Raw genomic sequence first — 23,828 nt, 5'->3', positions numbered from 1 at the left:
AGAGTCGGACACGACTGAAGCGACTTGGCAGCAGCAGCAGCTAAATATTAGTAATCATAAACTTCTGTAAGAATATCTTAAGAACTGGTCTAAAATAATGAAATGTACATGAAAACACATTTAGAAGTGAGTTACGAAAGCTCTAACTTAAGAAGATGAAATCCAAGGGTTTCTATTGTTCTATTTATGGTGAAGACACCCTTCCACCACCACCCCACCATTGGGTTCCTCAGTTACATGCTGACATCTTGTGGAATAATATGGAAATGCACTTACCAGCCTTTGTCTGATTTTCCTGCTTTGGCCTACTTAGGAATCCAGTAATCACACACAAAAATGTTTTTTTCTCCTTTATTGATTTATAGCTCTCATTCTTAAAAAATAGCATTTTATTGACGTTAAACTTTTTTGGGTCAATTTGTAGTATCTTAAAAATGTGAAATTTAATAAATGAGAGTTGTACATAGTATGGTATTTTTTGAGAAATGATACAGGTTAGAAAGGATTTTTAAGATATCATTTTTATTTAACTTAGAATGTTTTGTTACTTCTAAGGACATCATGAATACGTGAACTTTTTTTTTTTGTAGTCCTGCTTATTCACATTAATTTAGGTGACTTTATACTCTTGTCTTACTAATATTTAATGAGATAGTTAAATGTCATAGTCTGAGGAACAGTTTAAGAAAACAGACTTGGTGCTGTACCTTTTTAATAAGTCTTTTAGACAGAAATTAAAATGTTAATTTTTTGGAGATGAAATGTTTAAATGATTTGGTCATTTATAGAAAAATAGCATGGGATTTCTTTTAGTTGTATGAAGTGTGAGTGTTAGTCACTCAGTCATGTCCAACTCTTTGAGAGCCCATGGATTATAGCCTGCCAGGCTCCTCTGTCCATGGAATTCTCCAGGCAAGAATACTGGAGTGGGTAACCATTCCTTCTCCAGGAGATCTTCCCAACCCAGGGATCGAACCTAGGTCTCCTGCATTGTAGGTGGATTCTTTTCTGGCTGAGCCACCAGGGAACACCTTTGGGTTAAATAAATAAGAGCTTGTCTGGGAATTGTGTCTGTACTAGTTAAAAGCTATATTGTCAGTTTACGGTGTGGGATTAAGCCTGGATTTAACTCTCAGTTAAATCATGCATTAGCTGTCACTTAATCTTTGAGTTTTGATTTTCTCTTCTGAGAAATTCAGCAATTCTTCTGACAAAATACTAGTAAATGCCTCCTTGGTGCCAAGCCCCTACTCCCTGTTAGGTCTTCAGGGGGAGATGGGGTCGGTGCTCTCCCACAGAGAGCAAGAGAAGGATGCAGGGGGGTGGGGCTCAGAGATGCTAGAACTGTGATGGAGCCTGACCAGAGGACTCTGGGCTACAAGCAGGAAGTGGACATCAGAGAGGCAGAGTGGTCATCCATAGGTGATCGTGGCCCACAGTGGAAGTCATTTAGCTTGTTGTTTTGGTTGAAACAATTTTATCAATTGCCAGAAATTTTTTTTCAAGCTACTATCATTTTATTATTTTATTTTATTTTTACTTTATTTTACTTTACAATACTGAATTGGTTTTGCCATACATCAACATGAATCCACCATGGGTGTACACACGTTCCCAATCCTGAACCCCCCTCCCACCTCCCTCCCCATACCATCTCTCTGGGTCATCCCAGTGCACCAGCCCCAAGCATCCTGTATCCTGCATCGACCCTAGACTGGCGATTCGTTTCTTATATTATACATGTTTCAATGCCATTCTCCCAAATCATTCCACCCTCTGCCTCTCCCACAGAGTCCAAAAGACTGTTCTATACATCTGTGTCTCTTTTGCTGTCTCGCATACTGGGTTATCATTACCATCTTTCTAAATTCCACTGTATTTGGTGTTTTTCTTTCTGGCTTACTTCACTCTGTATAATAGGCTCCAGTTTCACCCACCTCATTCGAACTGATTCAAATGTATTCTTTTTAATGGCTGAGTAATACTCCATTGTGTATATGTACCACAGCTTTCTTATCCATTCATCTGCTGATGGACATCTAGGTTGCTTCCATGTCCTGGCTATTATTAACAGTGCTGTGATGAACATTGGGGTACATGTGTCTTTTTCAATTCTGGTTTCCTCAGTGTGTATGCCCAGCAGTGGGATTGCTAAGGAGAAAAAATATTGGGAAACAATTGCAGAACAACAAAGTACAAGATAATGTCAAGTACTGTGGTTATGTGGTGAGTCACCAATTAGTCAATTTTCTACCTAAGTCCCACCAGTTGCCAGCATTTTAAAACATTTTAACCTTAAAGTCTGGATATCCATCTTAACTGGACATATTGGAAGTGGGAGTATCCTCATGTTTCCTTGCCCTAGGGGGAATCTGTTTCCTGCAGAGTAGCAATTGCCTGGATCTGAATAGCAGCTATTCACTTGAGTGGAACATGTGTGTGTTGGTCACTCAGTCATGTTTGACTCTTTACAACCCCATGGACTGTAGCCTGTCAGGCTCCTCTGTCCTTGGAATTCTCCAGGCAAGAATACTGGAGTGAGTAGCCATTCTCTTCTCTAGGGGGTCTTCCCAACCCAGGGACCTAACCTGGGTCTTATGCATTGCAGGCAGATTCTTTACCATCTGAGACACCAGGAACACAGGCCATCTCTTTTTCCATAAACTATCCCCTCTTGTCCACTCCATATTTTTCATGTCGATTTGTGTGTCTTGACTCTCCACCCAAATCATTTGAATGAAGCTGCCTGAGATGTTTTATTTGTTAAACAATTCTTGGATGTGTGCCTGTTATGTGCCAGACACTGTTCTAGGCACTCAAAATACATTCTATGAACAAAACAGATAAAGCTCGCTGCTCTTATGCAGCTTAAATTTCAAAATTAAAATTAATTATATAATATGTTAGTATGTGGTTAAATGTACCTAAAATAATAATAAAAATAGTAGGGCAGAGAAAGAGGAATCAGGAGGGGAAAGTGTCTTGCAGTGTGAAGTTGTGTGGTCTGGGTAGTGTGCATTCAGGGGATGATGTTCAGGAGGGCAGGGAACTAAGCTGGGTCTGTATTTTAGGCAGCACTTTCCAGGCGGAGGGAATAGACTGCACGAAAGCCTTAAGGCACTTGAGGACTGGCAAGAAGTGATTGTGATGGGAGTGGAGCCAGCAAGGGGGACAATGTATGAAATGAAGTCAGTGGGACAGTGGAACCAGATTATGCAGGGCCTTGTAGGCCGTTGTTAGGAATCTAGATTTGCCCTAGGTGAAGCACGATCATTTCAGGCTTTTGAAGAAAGGCTTGAAAATCTATATTTTAAAATGATCCCTTGGTCTGTTGTTTTGAAAACAGACTCTAGGAGAGTGAAGATAGAATAAGGAGACCTTCTAAGAGGTTCATGTCATAATCTGAGTGACAGACCAGGAGGTTGAGAGGTGGTAGAATTCTGGATAGTTTTTGAAGTTAGACCATTGGGATTTTTATTTAAGTTTTTTTTTTTTTTTTCTTTTTTTGGCCACACCACACATCATGCGGGACCTTAGCGCAGAGTCCTAACCACTGACTGCCAGGGAGTTCTGCCATTGGGATCTCTTGATGCTGACATGATGAGTTGTAAAAAGAAGAAAAAAGTCCAGAATGATTCAGAAGTTTTTGGCCCAAGAAATTGAAGAATGGGATTGACACTTAGGGAAGATCACAATTTCCATTTAGGGTCTGTTGAGTGGAAGGTGTGTGTTGGATATCTAAGTGAGGATGACTGAGGGTGTTTGGAGGGAAATTGAGGATGACTGAGGGTGTTTGGAGGGAAATTAAGTCATCCTGGCCAGTGAGGTGCGTGGAGGAGCAGGGACAGAAAGAAGGCAGGAATGAGGCTCTGGGAGGAGCCAGGCTTCTATTGTGTATATGGTGGGGAACTGCTGAAAGTTGTGACACCCCCAGGAGGTAACATGATTGTATTTGCATTTTAGAGCAGTTGTGAGGCTTGGCAGGTGAAGGATATTGTGAGAGAAGGTTAGGTAGGAGATGCTAGCTAAGTTCATTGTTAATTGGAATATATATAAATAAATTGGTCAAATCTCTCTGGAGAGCCTGTGGCAAAATCCTCGAAATCATTCAAATAATTATGCTTAAGTTCATTGCCATTTTCTTTGTATGGGTCAAAATTAGAAATAATCCAAAAGGAGAGGTGATCAGTTAAATATATTATGACATATCTATTTAATGAAATACCATGAAAGTGGAAAAGTGTGTATATGACATTGGAAGATATTTGTAATGTGTTGAAGGGAGAAATTACAAATCAATGAATTGTTTATTGCTATATTTGTAAGGGATAATAATTATCATTATTTTGAATGCTTATCAGAGGTCAGGTATGCTGTTAAACATTTTACCCACATTTTGTTTAGTATTCCTTGCAGTTTGCTGCTGCTGTTTAGTTGGAGTTTACTCTTAAAATAGTCTCTCTCTCTTTTTTTTTTAAACAGATCAGGAAAGTGAGGCTTAGCAATCGTAAATAATTTACTTAAGGTTATCTAGATAGGAAGTTGTGGAGCTGGAATTTGAAACCAAGTCTATAGGACTTTAAATCCAGGTCTCTTTACTGTTAGCCTCTCTTACCCACAGAGCACAGAAAAATTCTGAGAAGGATATATATATATATATCCCACATCCTGGGCTTAGGTGTAGTAATAAAAGGAACATGTTTTACTGCCATTATTACATATGTTTAATGTATAGCTTTAAAAACAGGCTTGGGCTGAGCAAAGCCCCAGCTTTGGGAATGAAAAGAGTGTTGACTGTGAGCCTGTAAGACCCTTATCAGTGAGATGGTAAAACTGATTGGATGTGAGGAATGTAGAAGAAGAAGGAATCTAGAATGACTTGCTGATTTTACCTTGGGAGACTTTGTCATCGAGATAAAACATCCAGCAAAAGGAACAGACTTTGGGGTAGTCCATTTTTGGCATTTGGGGTTGACATGCCTATGGAAAAGTTGTTTATATGGCCTGAAGCTCAGGGGGTGGACAGAGCTGGAGACATACACAGAGACTGTACTGGAAGCCACAGTGTGATTCTTGTTACACAAGTGGGTACATGGGGTAAGAAATGAAAGACAAAAAAAAGGCAAAAATACAAATATTTAAATAGTGGGCCATGGAAAAGAAACTGGTAGAAGAGGCCAGGAAGTAATAGGAAATAACAGAAAGTTGAAGGTTGTGTTGTAGCTGCCCTGGAGAGAAGAGTAGGGTAATGGAGTTTGGTCATAGTACCAAATGCTACAGAGAGGTTGAATAAAGTTGGATAAGAGATCCTCTGGATTTTGCATTTGAAAGGTTAGTTGTGACTTTTCCCCAGTGAGAATTCATCAAGGAAATATTTTTTTTTAGGCCCTCTGAATGCTAACTGTATATAACAAGGTATTCCTGTTATTAAGACATGCTGGACTAGGTGGATTAATAGTTTAAACCAGATTGTAAGGGACACACTCAATCTGTTTAGCAAGACGAATGTTTATAATGGCTGCAGTATATTAATTGTTTGGTACAAATGTAAATTTGCAAGTACTAATGAGACTTATCTATTAATTACAACAGGAGGAAACACTTGGTGAAAAATAACATAATTATTGGCCACTTGAAAAGAACCATTTTCTGATTACCTTCAACTTGAGTTAGGATTGATATCACACACACACACACACACTACCTTCAACTTGAGTTAGGATTGATATCACACACACACACACACACAACCTTCAACTTGAGTTAGGATTGATATCACACACACACACACACACACACAACCTTCAACCTGAGTTAGGATTGATATCTCACACACACACACACACGCACACACACACACACAATCAAATACCAGACACACACAATATCAAATACCAGAAGTCATATGGCTTGATATAGCCCTAGCTTTGCCATTAATGAGATATTAATGGCAAATCACTTTCTCTAGGTCTCAGTTTTGTCTATAAAATGAGAGTAAGAACAGCTTAATGGTGCTTAGCCAGAAGTATGCAGTAGGGGCCTCTGTAGGATTATTTTTTTAAAGAATAAATAGCAACAAATCACGACCAGGCCACTTCCTGGATCCTGTGAATCAGAATCTCTCAGCACAGGACATGCACATGTGTCTTGTATTGAAAACTGTCAGGGTAATTTTCCCCCATTTGGTGTACATGTGTTTGTGTGCATATATGTTTAATTTTATTATGGGGTTTTTCTAAAGTACACAAAAATAGAATAGTAGGTGAACTTCCATAAGCCTATCACCAACCATCAAACACATTTTTATATCTTGTTCCATCTTGTCTTCCACACCGTTTTTCCTTTTAGTATTTTTAGGGAAATCATAGACCTTTCATCATTTCACCTATAATTACCTCATTTTGCCTCTCTGTTTAGAAAGGATCTTGGGCAGCTTTGATGAACATCTGATTATGAACTGCCGAATCACACAGGCTTCAAGTCCATTGTGGACTTAGATCTGTGTGATTCTTCTATCAGTCAGGTATACCTCTAAAAGTAAAAGGAAACTCTGCATTTATGAGAGAGCATGAGCACAGACCAGGGCTCTGTGAGATTCTGTGAAATAAGGCAAGCTGCTCGTTCCATCTGCCATCATTATAGAGGAAACAAACATTTTCTTCCCTAAGGTTGAATTTCAGTGTTAACTCAGGATGATCTGCTGGTCACACCCTTAATTAACAGTTGAGGAACTTGAGCTTTAGAGAGTCTACATGACCTGCTAAAAGTTCCAAAATGATCTTGTGACATTTTTGGGTTTTGGACATGAAAAAGAAATCTGTTACTCTCATCTTCTGCCATTTCAGAAGAATGCTGGAGTTGGCAGCAGTGTGGTGTAGACTCTGGGTCATTTGTGGCTGAGGTTGTGTGTCTAGTCACAACTCTGTTTAGAATCCCATCTATGATTTCACATAACAGCTCAGACCCAGAGCATTGTCACAGGTATTGTTTCAAGCATCTGCCTTGGGTCTAGAAATAGTGTCTGGCTCTACTTGGGGACCCATATGGAAAATCAAATCACAATATCAAGCATAAAATCTTATTTCTTTCAGATGTTCTCTGATTTTTTATAGTGCCGAAAAAATACCATATTAAAAGTGAAAAATATCAGAATTTATTTCATTGTCAATTAAGTGCTTATTAATGATAGAACTTATTTCAGACCTTTAAAATTCTCTGTGTCTGTAAGGTGGATAAAAGTTTAAGCATTTGGGTTACAAAAGCCCAATTAAAATTAGACAGTTCAAGATAACAGAGAATGATTTTTGTATCTCCACCTCCAATCAGATTCAAGTGATGGACATGCCATTTTAGTTGAAGATACCCTGCTAAAATGTCCTTGTTAAATTTTCCAAAATGCATATTACATGTGGCCTTTTTTTGAGAAAGTTGTATTTCCAATTTGCCCCTTTGAAGACAGAGGGTTTTTTTTTTTTTTTTTTTTGTGGGGGATAGTATTAAAAGATGTCAGCTTTACATTTAAATTATCTTTTAATTTAAAAAAGGAAATCAATGTTTCTTCTAAGGGTCTGACATTAAGTTTCTAATCTCTAGGGTATAAAAATATGAGCAATGCAGTATTTGTGTACACCTTTTGAAAAAAATGATAAAATCATTGTTTATTTTATCAAATAGTAAGAAATAAAATCCTGTTTTTAAAAATATACTTGACTTCAATATGTAGAACATGTGAGGACCATATGAGATTATTTTCTCTGTTTTAACAGTCTTTGCATACCTAAGAAATTAACTAACATTTTGTAAGTTGTGAAATCCTTTGTGACTAATTTTTAATCACATGTTAGTCAAATAATGCTCTTTTCCAGTCTTTTTGTACATTATAAAACTTCAGCTCACAAGCACACGGAAAGAATTATAAGAAGTGAGAGACAGAGTCAGCTGCTAAGACAAACAAAATGTGAACTAGGAAGGATACAAAGATTCTACTGCTCACAGGTTTAGTTCTTCTTATGGCTCGAGCTAAGAACAGACGATTTGGCTTAATGATCAGGCTGCTGCTAAGTCACTTCAGTCGTGTCTGACTCTGTACGACCCCAGAGACTGCAGCCCACCAGGCTCCTCTGTCCCTGGGATTCTCAAGGCAAGAATACTGGAGTGGGTTGCCATTTCCTTCTCCAATGCATGAAAGTGAAAAGTGAAAGTGAAGTCGCTCAGTCGTGTCTGACTCTTCGAGACCCTATGGACTGCAGCCCACCAGGCTCCTCTGCCCACAGGATTCTCTAGGCAAGAATACTGGAGTGGGGTGCCATTTCCTTCTCCAGTGAACAGGCATGTTGTGTGTATTCAAAGCTTGGCAGCTCAGTGTAATTAGTATACTAACATCATTAGTATTTGATACACCATAATTCTGGAGCTTGATAGTAATTGTTGTACACTATTTAAATGAGAACTTTGACGTCATTTACTGTTTGTCATCTTTAGTAAATACCATTTTTATATCCTTGTCAAGATACTAGGGAAAACTTTCCAGAAACAACTTTCAAATGCTTCATCTTTAACTATTGTATGTATCAGTTAAGCTCATTTCTCCTCCAGCAGTAAAGAGAAGGATAGATTCAAATTGAGGCTTACAATCTTTTTATTGTAGTGTAGTGAGAATTTGGATGAGATGTATTACCATGGAAATAAACATTCTTTAGGAATTCCCTCTCTCTTCCTCCCTCCCATGAACACACACGCACACACGCGCGCGTGCGCACACAGACACACACACACACGAAAAGTGTAGGAAATGTTTAATTTCATAGCCGTAAGCAACCTATACACAAGCTGCTCCCCCATATACTGGCAAAAGCCAAAATACAGCAATTACCTGACTTCTCACATACACTTGAGAACTCTCAAGTGCCTTCAGATGCTGGTACCTGGGCCTCTTCCTTCTAAACTAACAATCAGAGAGAGTCTGGATGCCCGTGAGAGGTGTGGTGCTGTCTGTCGGGTACAACTCCTCACACCATCCTGATCTCACTGTTGTGTTTTGCAAGAAAGCTTGGCCATGCTCTTCACAGTATGATCCCTGAACTCATTTGGGAAGTGTAGCCATGGTCATTAGGGGTCTTCAGCTGTTCATGAGATGCCTTGGGGGGAAAGTGCCTGCATCCTCTGTTCTCTTTCCCTCCCTGTATTTTCTCAGTAGCAAGAGGAATAGTAGTATCATATGGTAGACAGAGGCAACTTAACTGTTTTCTTTTAGACAATATTCTCGAGACTATTTTTTGCTATGAAGGAAAGTGCTCATTGCTACAGTTTTGTTCTGGAGAAATTTTACTTTTATTAGCATATGATTTTGAGTGAGACTTTTTCTTTTCTACACTATGTGCATGCAGGATCTTAATTCCCTGACATGGGATCAAACCCATGCTTCCTGAATTGGGAGCATAGAGTTTTAACCACTGGCCCCACAAGGGAAGTCCCTAGTGAAAAATATTTTTGAGTGACTCATTTAATCAATAAACATTGATAGATGGGCTACAGATGTGACTCAGATATGTGGCATGTAACTAGAATACAGGTGTCATAAATTAGGATCTCTATTATAAAAGATTCAGTGGGAATTTCCATGGAAAACGGAATTTCCTTTTGATTCTGTGAAGTCAGAAACCATCTAGAGAGTGTTCCATGGGGTTTGAGGTATGTGAGCTTGGCCTTGAAAAATGGATGGATACCAGGGAATATTTCAGAAGGGGAGGAAAATGTACATAAATACAGGAAAGCATGGGTATTTTTAGCAAATTTTGACTGTCATTTTGTTATCCAAAGAATGGAATGTGCCACAAAGAATAGTGGGGAGAGGCAGGGAGCAGAGGAAGGTTGCTATATTCCTGAACTCTCTATGGCAAATTTATTATTTTTCTGGGTCATTTTGATTTTATAACTCATTTATTGTAGGACCTTCTATATTTAAAAACTTAATCATATCATCTTACTTCACTTTAAATGTCAGTATAGGTTTTCCTGCCCTTTTTGATAGTCTAGGATTGTAGAAGATGTAATTATGGAAATAATTTCTATGACTATGACTTTCACCAAAGAAACCCTCTTTGTCAGGATAGTTGGCACTATGACTTTAGCAGAATTTCCCAACTTTTAAATCAGGGTAAACTGGATGCTGATCTGCAAACCCTAACCTGCTATTTAGGACCCTCCTATAATATGGTAATAATAGACTAACAGAAACCAAAATACCAATATTTTTTTCACTGAGTAGACAAGGTAGATTGGATTTTATGAACATAGACTCAGTACTTCCACCATTGCTATTACAATTATCACTCCAGCATTCAAGTTATCAAGCCTAGCTTATTGTTTTTTACCTCCTATGAGGAAATAGTTGAGGCCAGGCCAGCAGGCAAAATCACCATAGCAGGATAGAAGCTAGAGATGAACCCCAAGGGAGAAGTGCATATAGCATAATCCTTGAGTTATAAGATGCTTCATTGATTGAATAACTGCTTTGGAAAAGGATGACAACAGTATCACATGAAATGCCCCAGTCATTGTAAGAACCTGCTCATTTTCCAAAATATTACAGATGAAAATGTGTCTTAGAATCAAGGAAAATGGCAAATTAGCCTTGTAAATTAGAGGTGAGGTGGAGGTCAGGTATCAGGCTAAACTACAAGCCCCAGAAGCTGGAAGTCAACAAACCAAGGCAAGGGTCCAGGCTGGATGGGAGAAATTGAGCAGGAGTTGAGCAGTCAGGGCACAGGGTAGGATCAGGGTGGATTGAGCATAGTATCCCCAGGGAGAGGACTCAGGCCAGGGTGCTAGGAATGCAGTCCATCCCCAGCTGGATGGCCAGTGGGCAGCCCCACGTGATTTGTCTTTGTGTGGCTTGGAGGGGCATGCACCCTGTAGGGCTTCACTGAGTGGTCAGATGAGGGCGCAGGCTGTCTCTATAGGTGAAGCGGTGTTTGGGATTCGTCTGGGGGAACAATACCATTGTCGTCATACACAATCCTTTGCTCCTTTGATAGTCCTGTGCAGTATCACTTTTCTTTGTTATTCCCATACTACATTTCAGATGTTACTGAGAAGCAATCTTATATCTTTTGAGGACACCTATGTTTTTATGCAACCTGATCTAAAAATCATCTTATTTTTGTTACATGTTGAAAAGCATCACATTCCATGTATGGTATATTTATACTTTGTTAAAAAAAATTCAAGACCATATACATTAAAAAATGATGCTGTGAGCACAAAAATTATTGTGCACCAAAGGACTTGTGTCTTATTTATTTACTGGCTAAGTAAATAAATTTGCTAAATATCAGTAGCACAATGCGGTACTCAGTAGATGCTTAGTAAATTCTGGTTGAATTAAACAGGGTATTTGTAGTGTTTAAAGCATTATGTTTAAACATAATTTGTGCATGCTGTTTGGTCTAAGGTCTGTTCAAGAACATATGGTTATAAATAATAAGTTAGTATTTATTTTAGCAGAACCATTAGGACTTAATTAAGTCTAATATTTTGAATGCCATAGTTGATGTTTTGATATTATAATCCTCAAAATCTTTCTTTGATAGCCTCCCAAATACATAAAATGTTCTTAACGTCTGTGGGCACAGGATTTAGAATGAGTCATCTCAGGTTCAAAGTGTGCGGTCACAGTGTGTGCTTATCACCTAGTGAGGAGCTGACACAATACAAATGTATTGCAAAAGTATGTTTCATTTACTTTAATACTCTCAGGGACAAAATTTTGGGGAAGTTTTGTGAATGTGCAGGAAGATTTTTTTTTTTAATGCATACATTGCAATAGCCCGCAAAGTAACTTCATTCTGATTCAATTTCATAAATTGCTACATGAAGAAGCACCCTCCAGTAGATAATACTCAGAAATCAGCACTTAATATGGCAGTAATGGTTATTGCTGTCATTCTTTACATCTTTAAAAATAATTAAGCATTACTGCACAGGCATTATAAAGTTCCCCTATCACCATTAAGAGGATATTTGAGGTTTGATGTAATTTAGTAAATTACATTATACAGTAGTTAAGGTTTTTATGTAGTGAAGTAAAATGCATAGTAGTTAAGCACACTTACCGTATAATGCATTGTACAGAGTTACACGTTCCAGCTGCTGCCAGCTTTGTTCCAGTGTCATTATTGCTTTGCAGGCTGATGTTCCTCAGGGAGTGATTCGAGTACAAGCTCCCCATCTTTCGAAAGTTTCCATGGCAATACAGCTAACTGAAGAACTCAAAGCCAGTGATGTACTTGCCAGATTTCTCAGCCAAGAAAGGTAGAAGCCTGTTTTGTTTTAATTATTCCATGGTATCACTCACTTGCTCTTTCTCCCTCCCCTCTTTTTCTCTTTTTTTTCTTCCTTTTTTTTTTTTAAATGATGACTGGGTGTGAAGGACTTAAAATGTTAGCAGAAGAGAAAAGTAGACTTAAAAATAATACTGTTGGAATGAGTCGAGTTCATTGCGTGTAGTTTGTGTTCAAGTTGAGCCTGTTGCAGGCAGGAGGTCTGAGCATTCCTTCACTCTGTCTGCAGTGGACTTGGCACATGACTCTACTCAGTATTCTTTCCAGAATATGGTGATTGGAGGTTAATTACTATGTATAGTCTGTTAGGAAAATCACTAATTAGGATACAGTGGGATTAAAACAAAAGATACAACTTTTTCAGTGAAACATAATGAATACAAAGAAATGCTTAAATTTTAAGACAGAAGGTATAAAGAATTCAGAGGGGACAGCTGGCCCGAGGAGCTCTGAAGTCACGGGACAAATCACACCCTTCTCAGCAGAGACCACCAAGTCTTCCCCTCTGTTATGGGGCTGATGAGGCAGGAGGAGTCTTTTGAAAGCCATTGATTGACATCCCTTTTAAGCTGGAGAATAATTGCTTTACAATGTTGTATTGGTTTCTACCATACAACAAACAATGTGAATCGGCCATAAGTATACATATGTCCCCTCCCTCTCAAACCTCCCTCACACCTTCCCGATATACACTTTTTGAGACATGTTTGAGATATCTTTTCTTGAATTTTGGAGGTTCTAACAGGGATGGATATTTCAGTGTTCAAATTCTTATTTTTAGCTAAAATTAGATTTTAATGCTTTCCTTTCTCATTTCCACTTACTGAAATAAATAAATCTAGCTTTTTTTTTTTTTAAAGACAGAGACCTCCGAAGCATTAACTGTTTAGCTTCTTTATACTGATTTCAACTCCCATAGAATTTAATCTCTTCCTTCTTTCATTCAAGTTTTCTGTCAAAATTTCTCCAGTTTTAATACGGAACTGCATGTATTTAATATGTCTCTGCTCTGTCTATGGCCCTCTGCTAGATGTTGAAAAGGGTATAAAAAATATCTTAAAGTGTCTTCCCTTGCGGTTTGTAAATTGGAAGAAGACATGAGCCTGTGTAGTTAACAGATGGTGATGAAATAAAAGAGAGGCTTATTGGTAATTCTGGGCTTAAACTTCCCTCTCAACCACATTCTGAGGGAAGTACTATCATTATCTCCATTTTACTGATAAGGAAACTTGAGACTTTCAAGGTCATATGTCACCTGGGTGGTGGAGCTGAATTCTAAATCTGAGGTTTGTCCCCAAAGGAAGTCCTTTAACCCCTCTCTTTACTGGCTCGGGAACCAAGAGGTCATCATGGATCTGGGGACCGCTGATGTAGAGTCTGGGAGTAGATGGACTTTGAGGGGATTAATTCCTGGACCAGTTGGAATTGGGGGACGAGGATTAGGTTCTGGGGGCAGTTGGAGTTTCTTGGATGTCTTTGCTCCCTAAAAGGTCTCTCTGCCTCAAGGAGATCAATCCACTTCCTCTATTCCCTGAGCTGACCAAGTAGATGCCATTCTTCCCTCCAGGAATGGCTTCCCATCCTCTCCCGAAGTATGTACCTGAAGATCTGGCCAGACTTCAGATATAAGCAGCTCTTCCAGGCTAGACATAGTTTAATTTATGCAGAGTTTGCTTGCAGGACCCAGATGCTCAATTTAGTCTGCAGTTGTGCTCCTCTACTTGTAGGTAATACAAGGTGTGACTCTGAAGTTGTATGATACACTCCACTGTGACTTTTATAGTTAGGTTGGGGTAGGATAATGGTAGACGTATTCTTGTAAGAAAGTACCAGTTTTGTGACAATTGCCCTTTGTCTATTTGGATTTACTGCTAGTGGTGCTTTTATTAAGCAAACTTGCTACCCACTAAAGCAGAATCCTTCCACCTACTCTCCTCTCCCCATCCTGCTCCACCCAAAGGGAAGTCTAGCAAACTTTTTGGTCCATTTGCCTTTTCTCCTCCCAGTGCTCAGCCCTTTCTTTTATGCTTGGGGATGCTGGAACCAGATAATATGGATCCAAATACCAGATTTTCCTGTTGTATGTTAGGCTAGTTTTTACCATATCTTTAAGTCTCAGGCTCCTCATTGTAAAAGTGGACCTACGTTATAGCCATGTGAAAATTAAATAGGAAAATGACCATGAAGTACATAGAATTATTCATCTGGGCCATCTAATGAGTGATGTTTTCAATAAATAGTTATATGTATCTTTTCTTCCATGACTTTGCCCTCCTTATTTGCCTTCCACTTATATAGGGACAATGGGAAACCCCACTTCCCTCCATCCTTTCCCTCCCCTGCTTTCTCTACTGAAGCCAAGAACACACAAATGGCATAAAATAAATGTGCGATAAATTATACATTCATTCACCAGTCTTTGGTAATAGCTGTTGCCTTTTCTTTAATTATGGATTTGTTGATTAGTATTAAGTGAAAGCTAATGTTATCAGAAAATCTAGTTAGGTTTCTTTAAAGTAAAATAAGAATATAATAGTGGAGAAGCAATCTGAGAACAATAACCTGACTAGATTTTTTTCCGTCTCCCAAAACATTCCATTTGGTTTTCGTAAAAATACTGACTCTTATTATAGTTTATCAGGTTATATGCTGTATTAAAAATGAAATTGTAATTATTGAATTATTTAATTTCAAAAATAAGCATACACCAGTTTGGAAGCAAAGTGAGTTGTCTCTTGGTCAGGACATGGCTCAACAGGGAGGTTCAAAAGCGCGAGAACTCCCATAGTCCTGAGTGGTCAGGGTGCTGTGGACAGCAGAGTAGATGGAGCAGGGTAATTAGAGGAGCCACTGAATGGTTGGTTAGGAAAGCTTCTACTGTATCACATCTTTCTAATGGTTTGGGTAAAAGTCAGCCCTGGTTTTCTCTTGTCAGTTCTGGGGAGTTTGTCCTCAGTGTCTCTGTCAGTGGTTCACAAACCCTTCTGTGCATCAAAGTCTACCAGCGACTGTTTAAAAACCAGATTCTAGGGCTTGATCTAGGCATATTAAATCAGATTTTCTAGAGCTCTGAATTTGATTTTTGGCAAGTTTTCCAGATAATAGAGATTTTTGTAAAGCACTTAATTTTGCCACTGTTTAAACCTAATGTTCTGGAGACTTTACTCTTTGAAGAGTGTAAACCTAAAAGTGCATTCTACTTGTAAAGTCATCGTAATGAGTATTTGGTTCTATTTTGAGAGCATTTACCTCCCGTATTGGGACAATTAGCACAGGGAGGCTTATGAACTGTGCTGTATTCTTTATATTCATCTTGTACACTATTAGAGTGGTCAGCACAGCAAACCTGTGAGAAATACTATTGAATAAATGCAATGTGCAAACATTTCTTCTTAGAGTTTCATGAGGACCTTTTTGGCCCCTATGCAAAATAGATGACCATATTAATAATTTTATGGACAGCTAAAATGTTACTTTTCTTTTTAACTTTACAGATTTAGGTACTGATTTATTATTTCACCTTTGGATGTACGATTCCATTTGTTTATTTTAATTTACAGGTGTGACATTTTTATTACTGTTCAACACATTTAACAGATGGGAAAATACAAACGTGTAGATAATTACAGTATGTCTAAGTTATGAATTTTCCATACAAGCTAGAATTCCCCAAGCACATTAAAGTGATTTACTTGCAAGCTGTCTGATGATGCAACTAATCAGTTTGTTTTGTCCCTGCTAGTGGAGTTGCCCAGACTCTCAAGAATGGGGAAGTTTTTTTGTATGAAATTGGAGGAAATATTGGTAAGCACATTTTAAAAAAATATTTTATTCCATATGCTTATTTGACATTGCCAGTGGTGGTTTTTTATATCTTTGGGAGAGAAAAGAAATTTTGAAGTAAAATATAACACCCTGTAGACAGTTGATGAGTATTATAGTTGATGAGTTTTTTTTTTTTTTTAATGGTCTGGCCTTTCTGTTCTGGCTCTTTTAGAGCTCCTTCTATGTGGACCCTGAGACAAAGGCAAGTTCTCTAAAATAGATAACTTCTAAAATGGTTAATGAGTTTTTTCAAAGCCTCTTTCTTTTTTACATGCTGATAGGTCGTAGTAGTGAAAGTCTCTCAGTCGTGTCTGACTCTTGTGACCCCATGGACTGTAGCCCACCAGGCTCCTCTCTCCATGGGATTCTCCAGGCAGAAATACTGGAGTGGGTTGCCATTTCCTTCTCCAGGGGATCTTCCTGACCCAGGAATCGAACCCAAGTCTCCTGCATTGCAGGCAGGTTCTTTACCAACTGAGCTATGAGGGAAGCCCTTTTATATGCTGATACCACATCTTAATAAAGGGAGTGGGCTTATTTAAGACCAAGTTGATACTTTTATTATGATATAGCATTGGGTATTTTTTAGTGAAAGCAGAAGTTATTTTGCCATTATTGATTACCTGCTACATAATACACATATGTGTACATATACACATTGGTACCTTATAAAATAGAAATAGAATAAATGGATTAGTTTTGACCATGTCTCATATTTTATTTGCCCACTTATAACTATCAATGGGTTGTACTCATCTTCTTATTAAAATTTAAAGTAAACCTTCCTTCTTTTTTTGATCCTTAAACTGGTAAGAGTAAAATTGTCAACAAATAAATTCAAAATAGTCATTGAAAATACCTTAAGATATGTTTCGTAGAATTCTTTTCTAGGACTTAGAAAATTTTAGTAAATATTGAAACTTGAATATAAGAATATGAATTTTCCTTCAAAAATTTAAATCACAATTCCACTAGAAATCTGGATTGTTAACTCTGTTAATCAAGTATTAGTATATTTCATTGTGCATTTTGCTATTAGATATTGGGAATTAAGCATGGTTTCTTACTTAATAAAGGTGAATAAACTTTTAAGGAACCATTTAAAAGCCCATCACAGACAGTATTTTCAGTTTCCTAACTTCATTTGAAACCTGTGCATTTGGAGAAGGACTGCTCAATTAATTTTTCCATTATTGGCCCAAGCCTTATAATATTATGGGAGGTGGGAAAAAATGATAACTATTTCAAAGTGTAAGGCTCCAGAGTTAAACCACAAGGCTTAAATTTAAAATTGCCTCTCTATCTCCCCACTCACTGAATTAAACTGATGTAACATCTCTTTCCTAGGGGAACGCTGCCTTGATGACGACACTTACATGAAGGACTTATATCAACTCAACCCCAATGCTGAGTGGGTTATAAAGTCAAAGCCGTCATAGAAGATTTATGCTGAAGATAGCCAGCCATAAGGACTCCCTTAATCATACTTGCTGGGTCAAGAGTGTAAATAAAATAAATGGTGGGACTCTTATTATTCACATATACCCTACTCTTGAATAGTGACACACTGAGCCTTAAAAAGTTCTAGATTTGTGCTGCTGCCAGATTATGTTAATTATTATTATTCATAAAAGAAACCACCTCTGGAGTGAGAAGAAAGGAGCTTAATTAGCTTGTAGGCTATTTTCATCCATTCCGTGGAATATGTCCAGATGCGACATCCCTTTTTAATATGAAAATATACTCTCTTCCCCCTCTTTCTCTGTTCTAAAATGATATATACAGTAATAATGTGCATTTTCACCTTTCTCTCCTCCTGACACCTGCCTTCCCCCAGATGGGTTTGTTTTTCAACCGGAAAGGTAACCAGGATCAGGTATGGCAAGATGTGAAGATAGTACCTCTGGAAACAGACTGAGTTCAGCAATATTTCTGTCTATCGTACATTAATATTCATCTCTTTGAGTCATTTGTTCAGACAGTGGTATCCCACTTCTTACTGCTGTATCACACGAAGAGACTTGCATTTTTTTTTTTCAGTTCAGCTCACGTATGTGCTCAGAACTGTATCCAATATCAAGAAAACAGAACTGTCAGAAACTGCCAATTATTACTGCACTGTTTAAGACTTACGTACTCAGAATAAATAAAATATATCCATGTGGAATAACTGGATTACGGATAATGAGAGAGTGGAAGAGCACTTCATGTATGCTGTAATCTCCTAAATGAAATTTAAAAAGTCATATAGCTGGCTTTACCTATTGTCGTATTAGCAGTACAAATACGTGCAGTAGTGTGATCCAGTCTTTGTTGAGAATGGATTCTGCTGAAAGAGGGATCTTTTTTTTTTTACTCATAAATGAGTCACAGGAAGAATTATTCTTCTAAGTATGACACCATCATATGAACAAGCTTTTGTTTGTGTACTTATTTTAATCAAAGCAAATTTATTAAAATGCTGTGGAAAGACCATTCCCAGAGATTTTAATGCACAAACCATATTATATATAATGAGATGAGCCTCCATACTGTAAATAAGAGGAATGAAGTGAGAGAGAACTGTTCCATATTTTATGAGTGTAGTGAATAAAAGTGATGTACATGAATGTTGCACAAACTGTGTTTATGATACTTTTCAGTAGGACTTTAGGATAGGAAACATTGCACATTCTCAGAAGCTCTTGATGTCACTCTAATTAGGAGGGGAAAACGCTGCTAATGAGAACAGTCAAATTTTTAATTTAGAGCAGCCTGTGGATATGATCATTTAAATACCTTTGTGATGATTTGTGCCATTGCTTTTTTATTTAAAAAAATTTTTATAATTAAATGCATTTTTCTAAATTATCTTCTCTTGGAATTTATTACATTTAACCTGATCTGTTCATGAGTATAAGAATGGGCTATTCTTGTTTTTGTTAAAAGCCATTTCTACTCTTTTATTTCTCCTATTTACTGCTCCTGTGTTATTTTTAAAGTGAAGACACAAGGGAGATATAAACTTGTTTCCTTCCTTAGGTTTTTCCTTATGAAATTTCTATTCTTTAGGGTTTTTCAAAACACATTGTATTATACTCTTTCTGATTTTTGACAATGTTAACCTATACGGTGTATTAAAAAGCAAAGGCATCACTTTGTTGACAAAGATTCTTATAGTCAAAGCTATGGTTTTTCCAGTAATCAGGTACGGATGTGGGAGTTGGTCCATAAGAAGACTGAGTGTCAAAGAATTGATGCTCTTGAGCTGTGGTGCTGAAGGAGACCCTTGAGAGTCCATTGGACTGCAAGATCAATCAGCCCTGGAGGAAATCAACCCTGAATATTGATTGGAAGGACTGATGCGGAAGCTGAAGCTCCAACACTTTGGCTACTTGATGCCAAGAGCTGATTCATTGGAAAAGACCCTGATGCTGGGAAAGATTGAAGGCGAAAGGAGAAGTGAGTGGCAGAGAATAAGATAGTTAGATAGCTTCATTGACTCAGTGGACATGAATTTGAGCAAACTCCAGGAGATAGTGGAGGACAAGGGAGGGGAGCCTGGTATGATGTAGTCCGTGAGGTTGCAAAAGAGTCAGATATGACTTAGGACCTGAACACCACCAACAACAAATATTAATTTCTCAGCGAAATGTTTATTAATATTTTTGCTTAATGAAGACAATATAAAAGCAAAATCAAGTGCTTAGAATGTAAGGTAGGAGTGAATTCAGCTCAGTTCAGTCACTCAGTCATGTCCGACTCTTTGCAGCCTCATGAATTGCAGCACGCCAGGCTTCCCTGTCCATCACCAACTCCCGAAGTTCACTGAAACGTCCATTGAGTCGGTGATGCCATCCAGCCATCTCATCCTCTGTCGTCCCCTTCTCCTCCTGCCCCCAATCCCTCCCAGCATCAGAGTCTTTTCCAATGAGTCAACTCTTGGCATGAGGTGGCCAAAGTACTGGAATTTCAGCTTTAGCATCAGCCCTTCCAAAGAACACCCAGGACTGATCTCCTTCAGAATGGACTGGTTGGATCTCCTTGCAGTCCAAGGGACTCTCAAGAGTCTTCTCCAACACCACAGTTGAAAAGCATCAATTCTTTGGCGCTCAGCTTTCTTCACAGTCCAACTCTCACATCCATACATGACTACTGGAAAAACCATAGCCTTGACTAGATGGACCTTTGTTGGCAAAGTAATGTCTCTACTTTTTAATATGCTGTCTAGGTTGGTCATAACTTTGCTTCCAAGGAATAAGCACCTTTTAATTTCATGGCTACAGTCACCATTGGCAGTGATTTTGGAGCCCCCCAAAATAAAGTCTGACACTGTTTCCACTCTTTCCCCATCTATTTCCCATGAAGTGATGGGACCAAGATGCCATGATCTTAGTTTTCTGAATGTTGAGCTTTAAGCCAACTTTTTCACTCTCCTCTTTCACTTTCATCAAGAGGCTTTTTAGTTCCTCTTCACTTTCTGCCATAAGGGTGGTGTCATCTGCATATCTGAGGTTATTGATATTTCTCCTGGCCATCTTTACTCCAGCTTGTGCTTCTTCCAGCCCCCCGTTTCTCATGATGTACTCTGCATATAAGTTAAATAAGCAGGGTGACAATATACAGCCTTGATGTACTCCTTTTCCTATTTGGAACCAGTCTGTTGTTCCATGTCCAGTATAGGAGTGAATAAATGATTTAAATAAATGGCTTCCTAGAACGTATGTCAGCCAATCGTCATCACAAATACTACTCATGGCAGGAAACCGGGAGACAGAAGAGGCTTTTGATAATGAAGAAGTACCAGCTATTGACAAAGAGACATGAAAATGCCATTTTATTTTTTGAACCCTTCTTAGAATTCATGACCTGTGTTCACTGACAGTGAACAATACTGCATTTAAATAACCAAGAAAATGTCTTATCTACACTTCTAAAGAGGAGAAACTTTATAATGTATAGCCTCAGGGACTTCCCTTGTGGTCTAGTGGTTAAGATTTTGCACTTCCAGTGCAGAGGTCACAGTTTCAATCCCTGGCCAGGGAACTAAGACGTCCCCTCTCCAAAAAATAAGTATAGTGTATAGCCTCAAGTATAACTGCTCTGGCATTATCTCAAATGCTTTTTCTGTAATTTTTTTTCTAGTGAATTTTAAATCTCAAGTTAGATTTTTTTTTTTTTTTTAAGTCTTTCTTGAATTTGTTACAGTATTTCTTCTGTTTTATGTGTTGGTTTTTTGGCCCCAAGGCATGTGGGATCTTAGCTGCCCAACCAGGGATTGAACCCACACCCCCTACATTAGTAGTCAGACTCTTAACTACTGCACCACAGAAAATTCCTTAGGTTAACTTTTATTTGTATGTGAGGGGAAATTAAAACAACAGATGTATTTACTTTGCATCTCAAATATCGTAACTCTTAAGTTACTGGTGAAAATTTGCTGTTATTTGTATAAAACTAGTTGCCCTGTTAATATTTTGGAGATGTTTCCTCCTCTCTGAAGAGGGTTATTATGATTCTTTACAACTGAACAATATTTACTTACTCCTGCTGTAGAATTCAGACCAAACTCCTGGCTAGCACTCTTTAGGAAAAGCAATTTATTTTACTGACTTGATGGGATTTTTCATTCCTATCTTTTCCTACTTTTCAAGTTAGACTGGATTGTACTTTTTACCTCATTGTCCTGATTTCTCACCTATTGATCAGTAGGTGGCACTCTTGGTCAGGAATTCCTTTGCAGCTCAACTATGGGACGTTTTAAAAGTGAACCTGAGTTCATGGTTAAGAGGTTAAGACTCAGTGCCGCGTATCTGCAAGACAGTTAGGTAAGAACAGCATGGATCTCTTGGATCACTGTGAAAAGTGTAAATAGTGATTAGTGCCAGGGTTTTTATGTCCAGTCTGTTAGTCTGCTTTTATTCTTGTTGAGTGGAGGGGTGGGGTGGTTTCTGAGCCACAGTTAAATGTTTTGTCAATGTCTGTTTCAAGCGGCAAGATCATAGTTAAGAGGAAGACAATGAACCGGGAAATTCTGAAGAGGGACATAATGATCTCTGTCTTTAGTATATACGTGTTTGTTTCTTCATTCAACAATACTCAGATATTTACGGAGTACCTACATGTATGTGCCAGGCAGGGTCTACCCTTGAGGTACAACAGTGAGGAGAAGAGGTCTGCTCTCGAGGTGCTTCCATTCTAATGAAAGGAGACTAATTAATTAATTAATACAGTCAGCCCTCCAAATCCAGAGGTTCTGTGGGTCAAAAATATTTGGGGAAAAAAGAATCCAGAAAGTTTCGAAAAGCAAAACTTGAAAATTTGCCATGCTCTGGCAGCTATTGATATTTACATAGCATTTACATTGTAAAAGGCATTATGTGTTGTAGAGATAACTCAATATATGGGACACTATACATAGGTTATATGCAAATACTGCACTGTTGTATATAATGTATAATACTTGAGCATTTATGAATTTTGCTATCTTCCAGAGTTCTGGAACCTGTCCTCTGCTGATTAAAGGGGTGATTATAAATAAAATTATATAGTATGTTGAAAGGTTGTAAGTACAATAGGGACAGAAAAATGAAGAACAGGGTAAATATGACAGTTAATGGAACAATAGGCTCATTCCAGTAGTAAACAGGGGGTCTCACTGAACGTTTAAAAACTAAGCAAAGACTTAAAAGATGTAAGGAACTTGCCACACGGATATCTGGAAGAAAGCATTCCAGACAGGGAATAACAAGGACAAAGGTCCAAAGGCAGAAATGTGCCTAATTCACCAAAGATTAGCAAGGATGCCATCATGGCTGGAATGTAATGAGAGCCCCTGAAAGTAATGGAGGGAGCACTGAGGTAGGCTGGGAAGTGAGACCTTAGAGGGCCTTATATTAGGGTGATCATAATTCATTCAAATCAAAACATGTTTGAGAGTGAATCAGGGTACTGTTGGTGAGGGCAGTAGCTGTGGAATGAGGAGAAGTGATCTGATTCTGCATATATTTGTGAAGGTATAGCCTGAAGGGTTTCTAGTATGAGAGAGTGCATTTTCAATAAAAAATAAGCACAAGATTTTTGATGTGAGCAGTAGGAAGAATGCAGTTTGCAACAACATCAATAGGGAAGGTGAAGTGAGGCATTTTGAGGGAGGAAGGACTCAGCAGTCCATTGTGGATGTGTTGAATGTGAGGTTGACTTTTGGACATCCAAGTGGTAATGTCAAGTAGGCAGTTATCTGTGCTGGAGTTCAGGAGAGAGGTCTGGGTTGGAGGTACTGGCTTGTAAATGGGATTGAACCACGAACTTACATGAGATTGCCAAGGGAATGAATATGCATGTAGTAGACAAAATCACCAAGAGGTGAGCCTTGGAGCTACCCAGCATTAGAGGTGAGAAAAAGGAGAAGGAACCAGGAAAAATACTGAAAAGAAGGAACCATTGAATTATCAGGAGATTAGGACGTGCCTGATCACATGGACCACAGCCTTGTCTAACTCAATGATACTATGAGCCATACTGTGTAGGGCCACCCAAGACGGACAGGTCATGGTGGGGAGTTCTGACAAAATGTGGTCCACTAGAGAAGGGAATAGCAAACCACTTCAGTATTCTTGCCTTGAGAACCCCATGAACAGTATGAAAAAGCGAAAGATAGGACACTAAAAGATGAATTCCCCA

At 38.4% G+C, this 23,828-nt stretch overlaps 1 protein-coding gene across 1 annotated transcript in view; it reads left to right on the top strand.

Moving 5' to 3' along the window:
- ARHGAP18 (Rho GTPase activating protein 18) overlaps positions 1–19,016 on the top strand; it is a 136,662-nt gene extending 117,646 nt beyond the window's left edge. Inside the window, exons 13-15 of the mRNA XM_040238875.1 lie at positions 12,188–12,312; positions 16,084–16,145; positions 17,514–19,016. Coding sequence (XP_040094809.1) covers positions 12,188–12,312; positions 16,084–16,145; positions 17,514–17,605 — 279 coding nt within the window. The 3' untranslated portion in view covers positions 17,606–19,016. The remainder of the gene's footprint in view (positions 1–12,187; positions 12,313–16,083; positions 16,146–17,513) is intronic.
- The last annotated feature ends 4,812 nt before the right edge of the window (positions 19,017–23,828 follow it).

The sequence above is a fragment of the Oryx dammah genome, unplaced genomic scaffold (assembly GCF_014754425.2).
Source record: "Oryx dammah isolate SB20612 unplaced genomic scaffold, SCBI_Odam_1.1 HiC_scaffold_4, whole genome shotgun sequence".
NCBI classification, from domain to species: domain Eukaryota; kingdom Metazoa; phylum Chordata; class Mammalia; order Artiodactyla; family Bovidae; genus Oryx; species Oryx dammah.
Note: the sequence above shows the minus strand (reverse complement) of the source record. Positions and strands in the feature narration are given on the sequence as shown.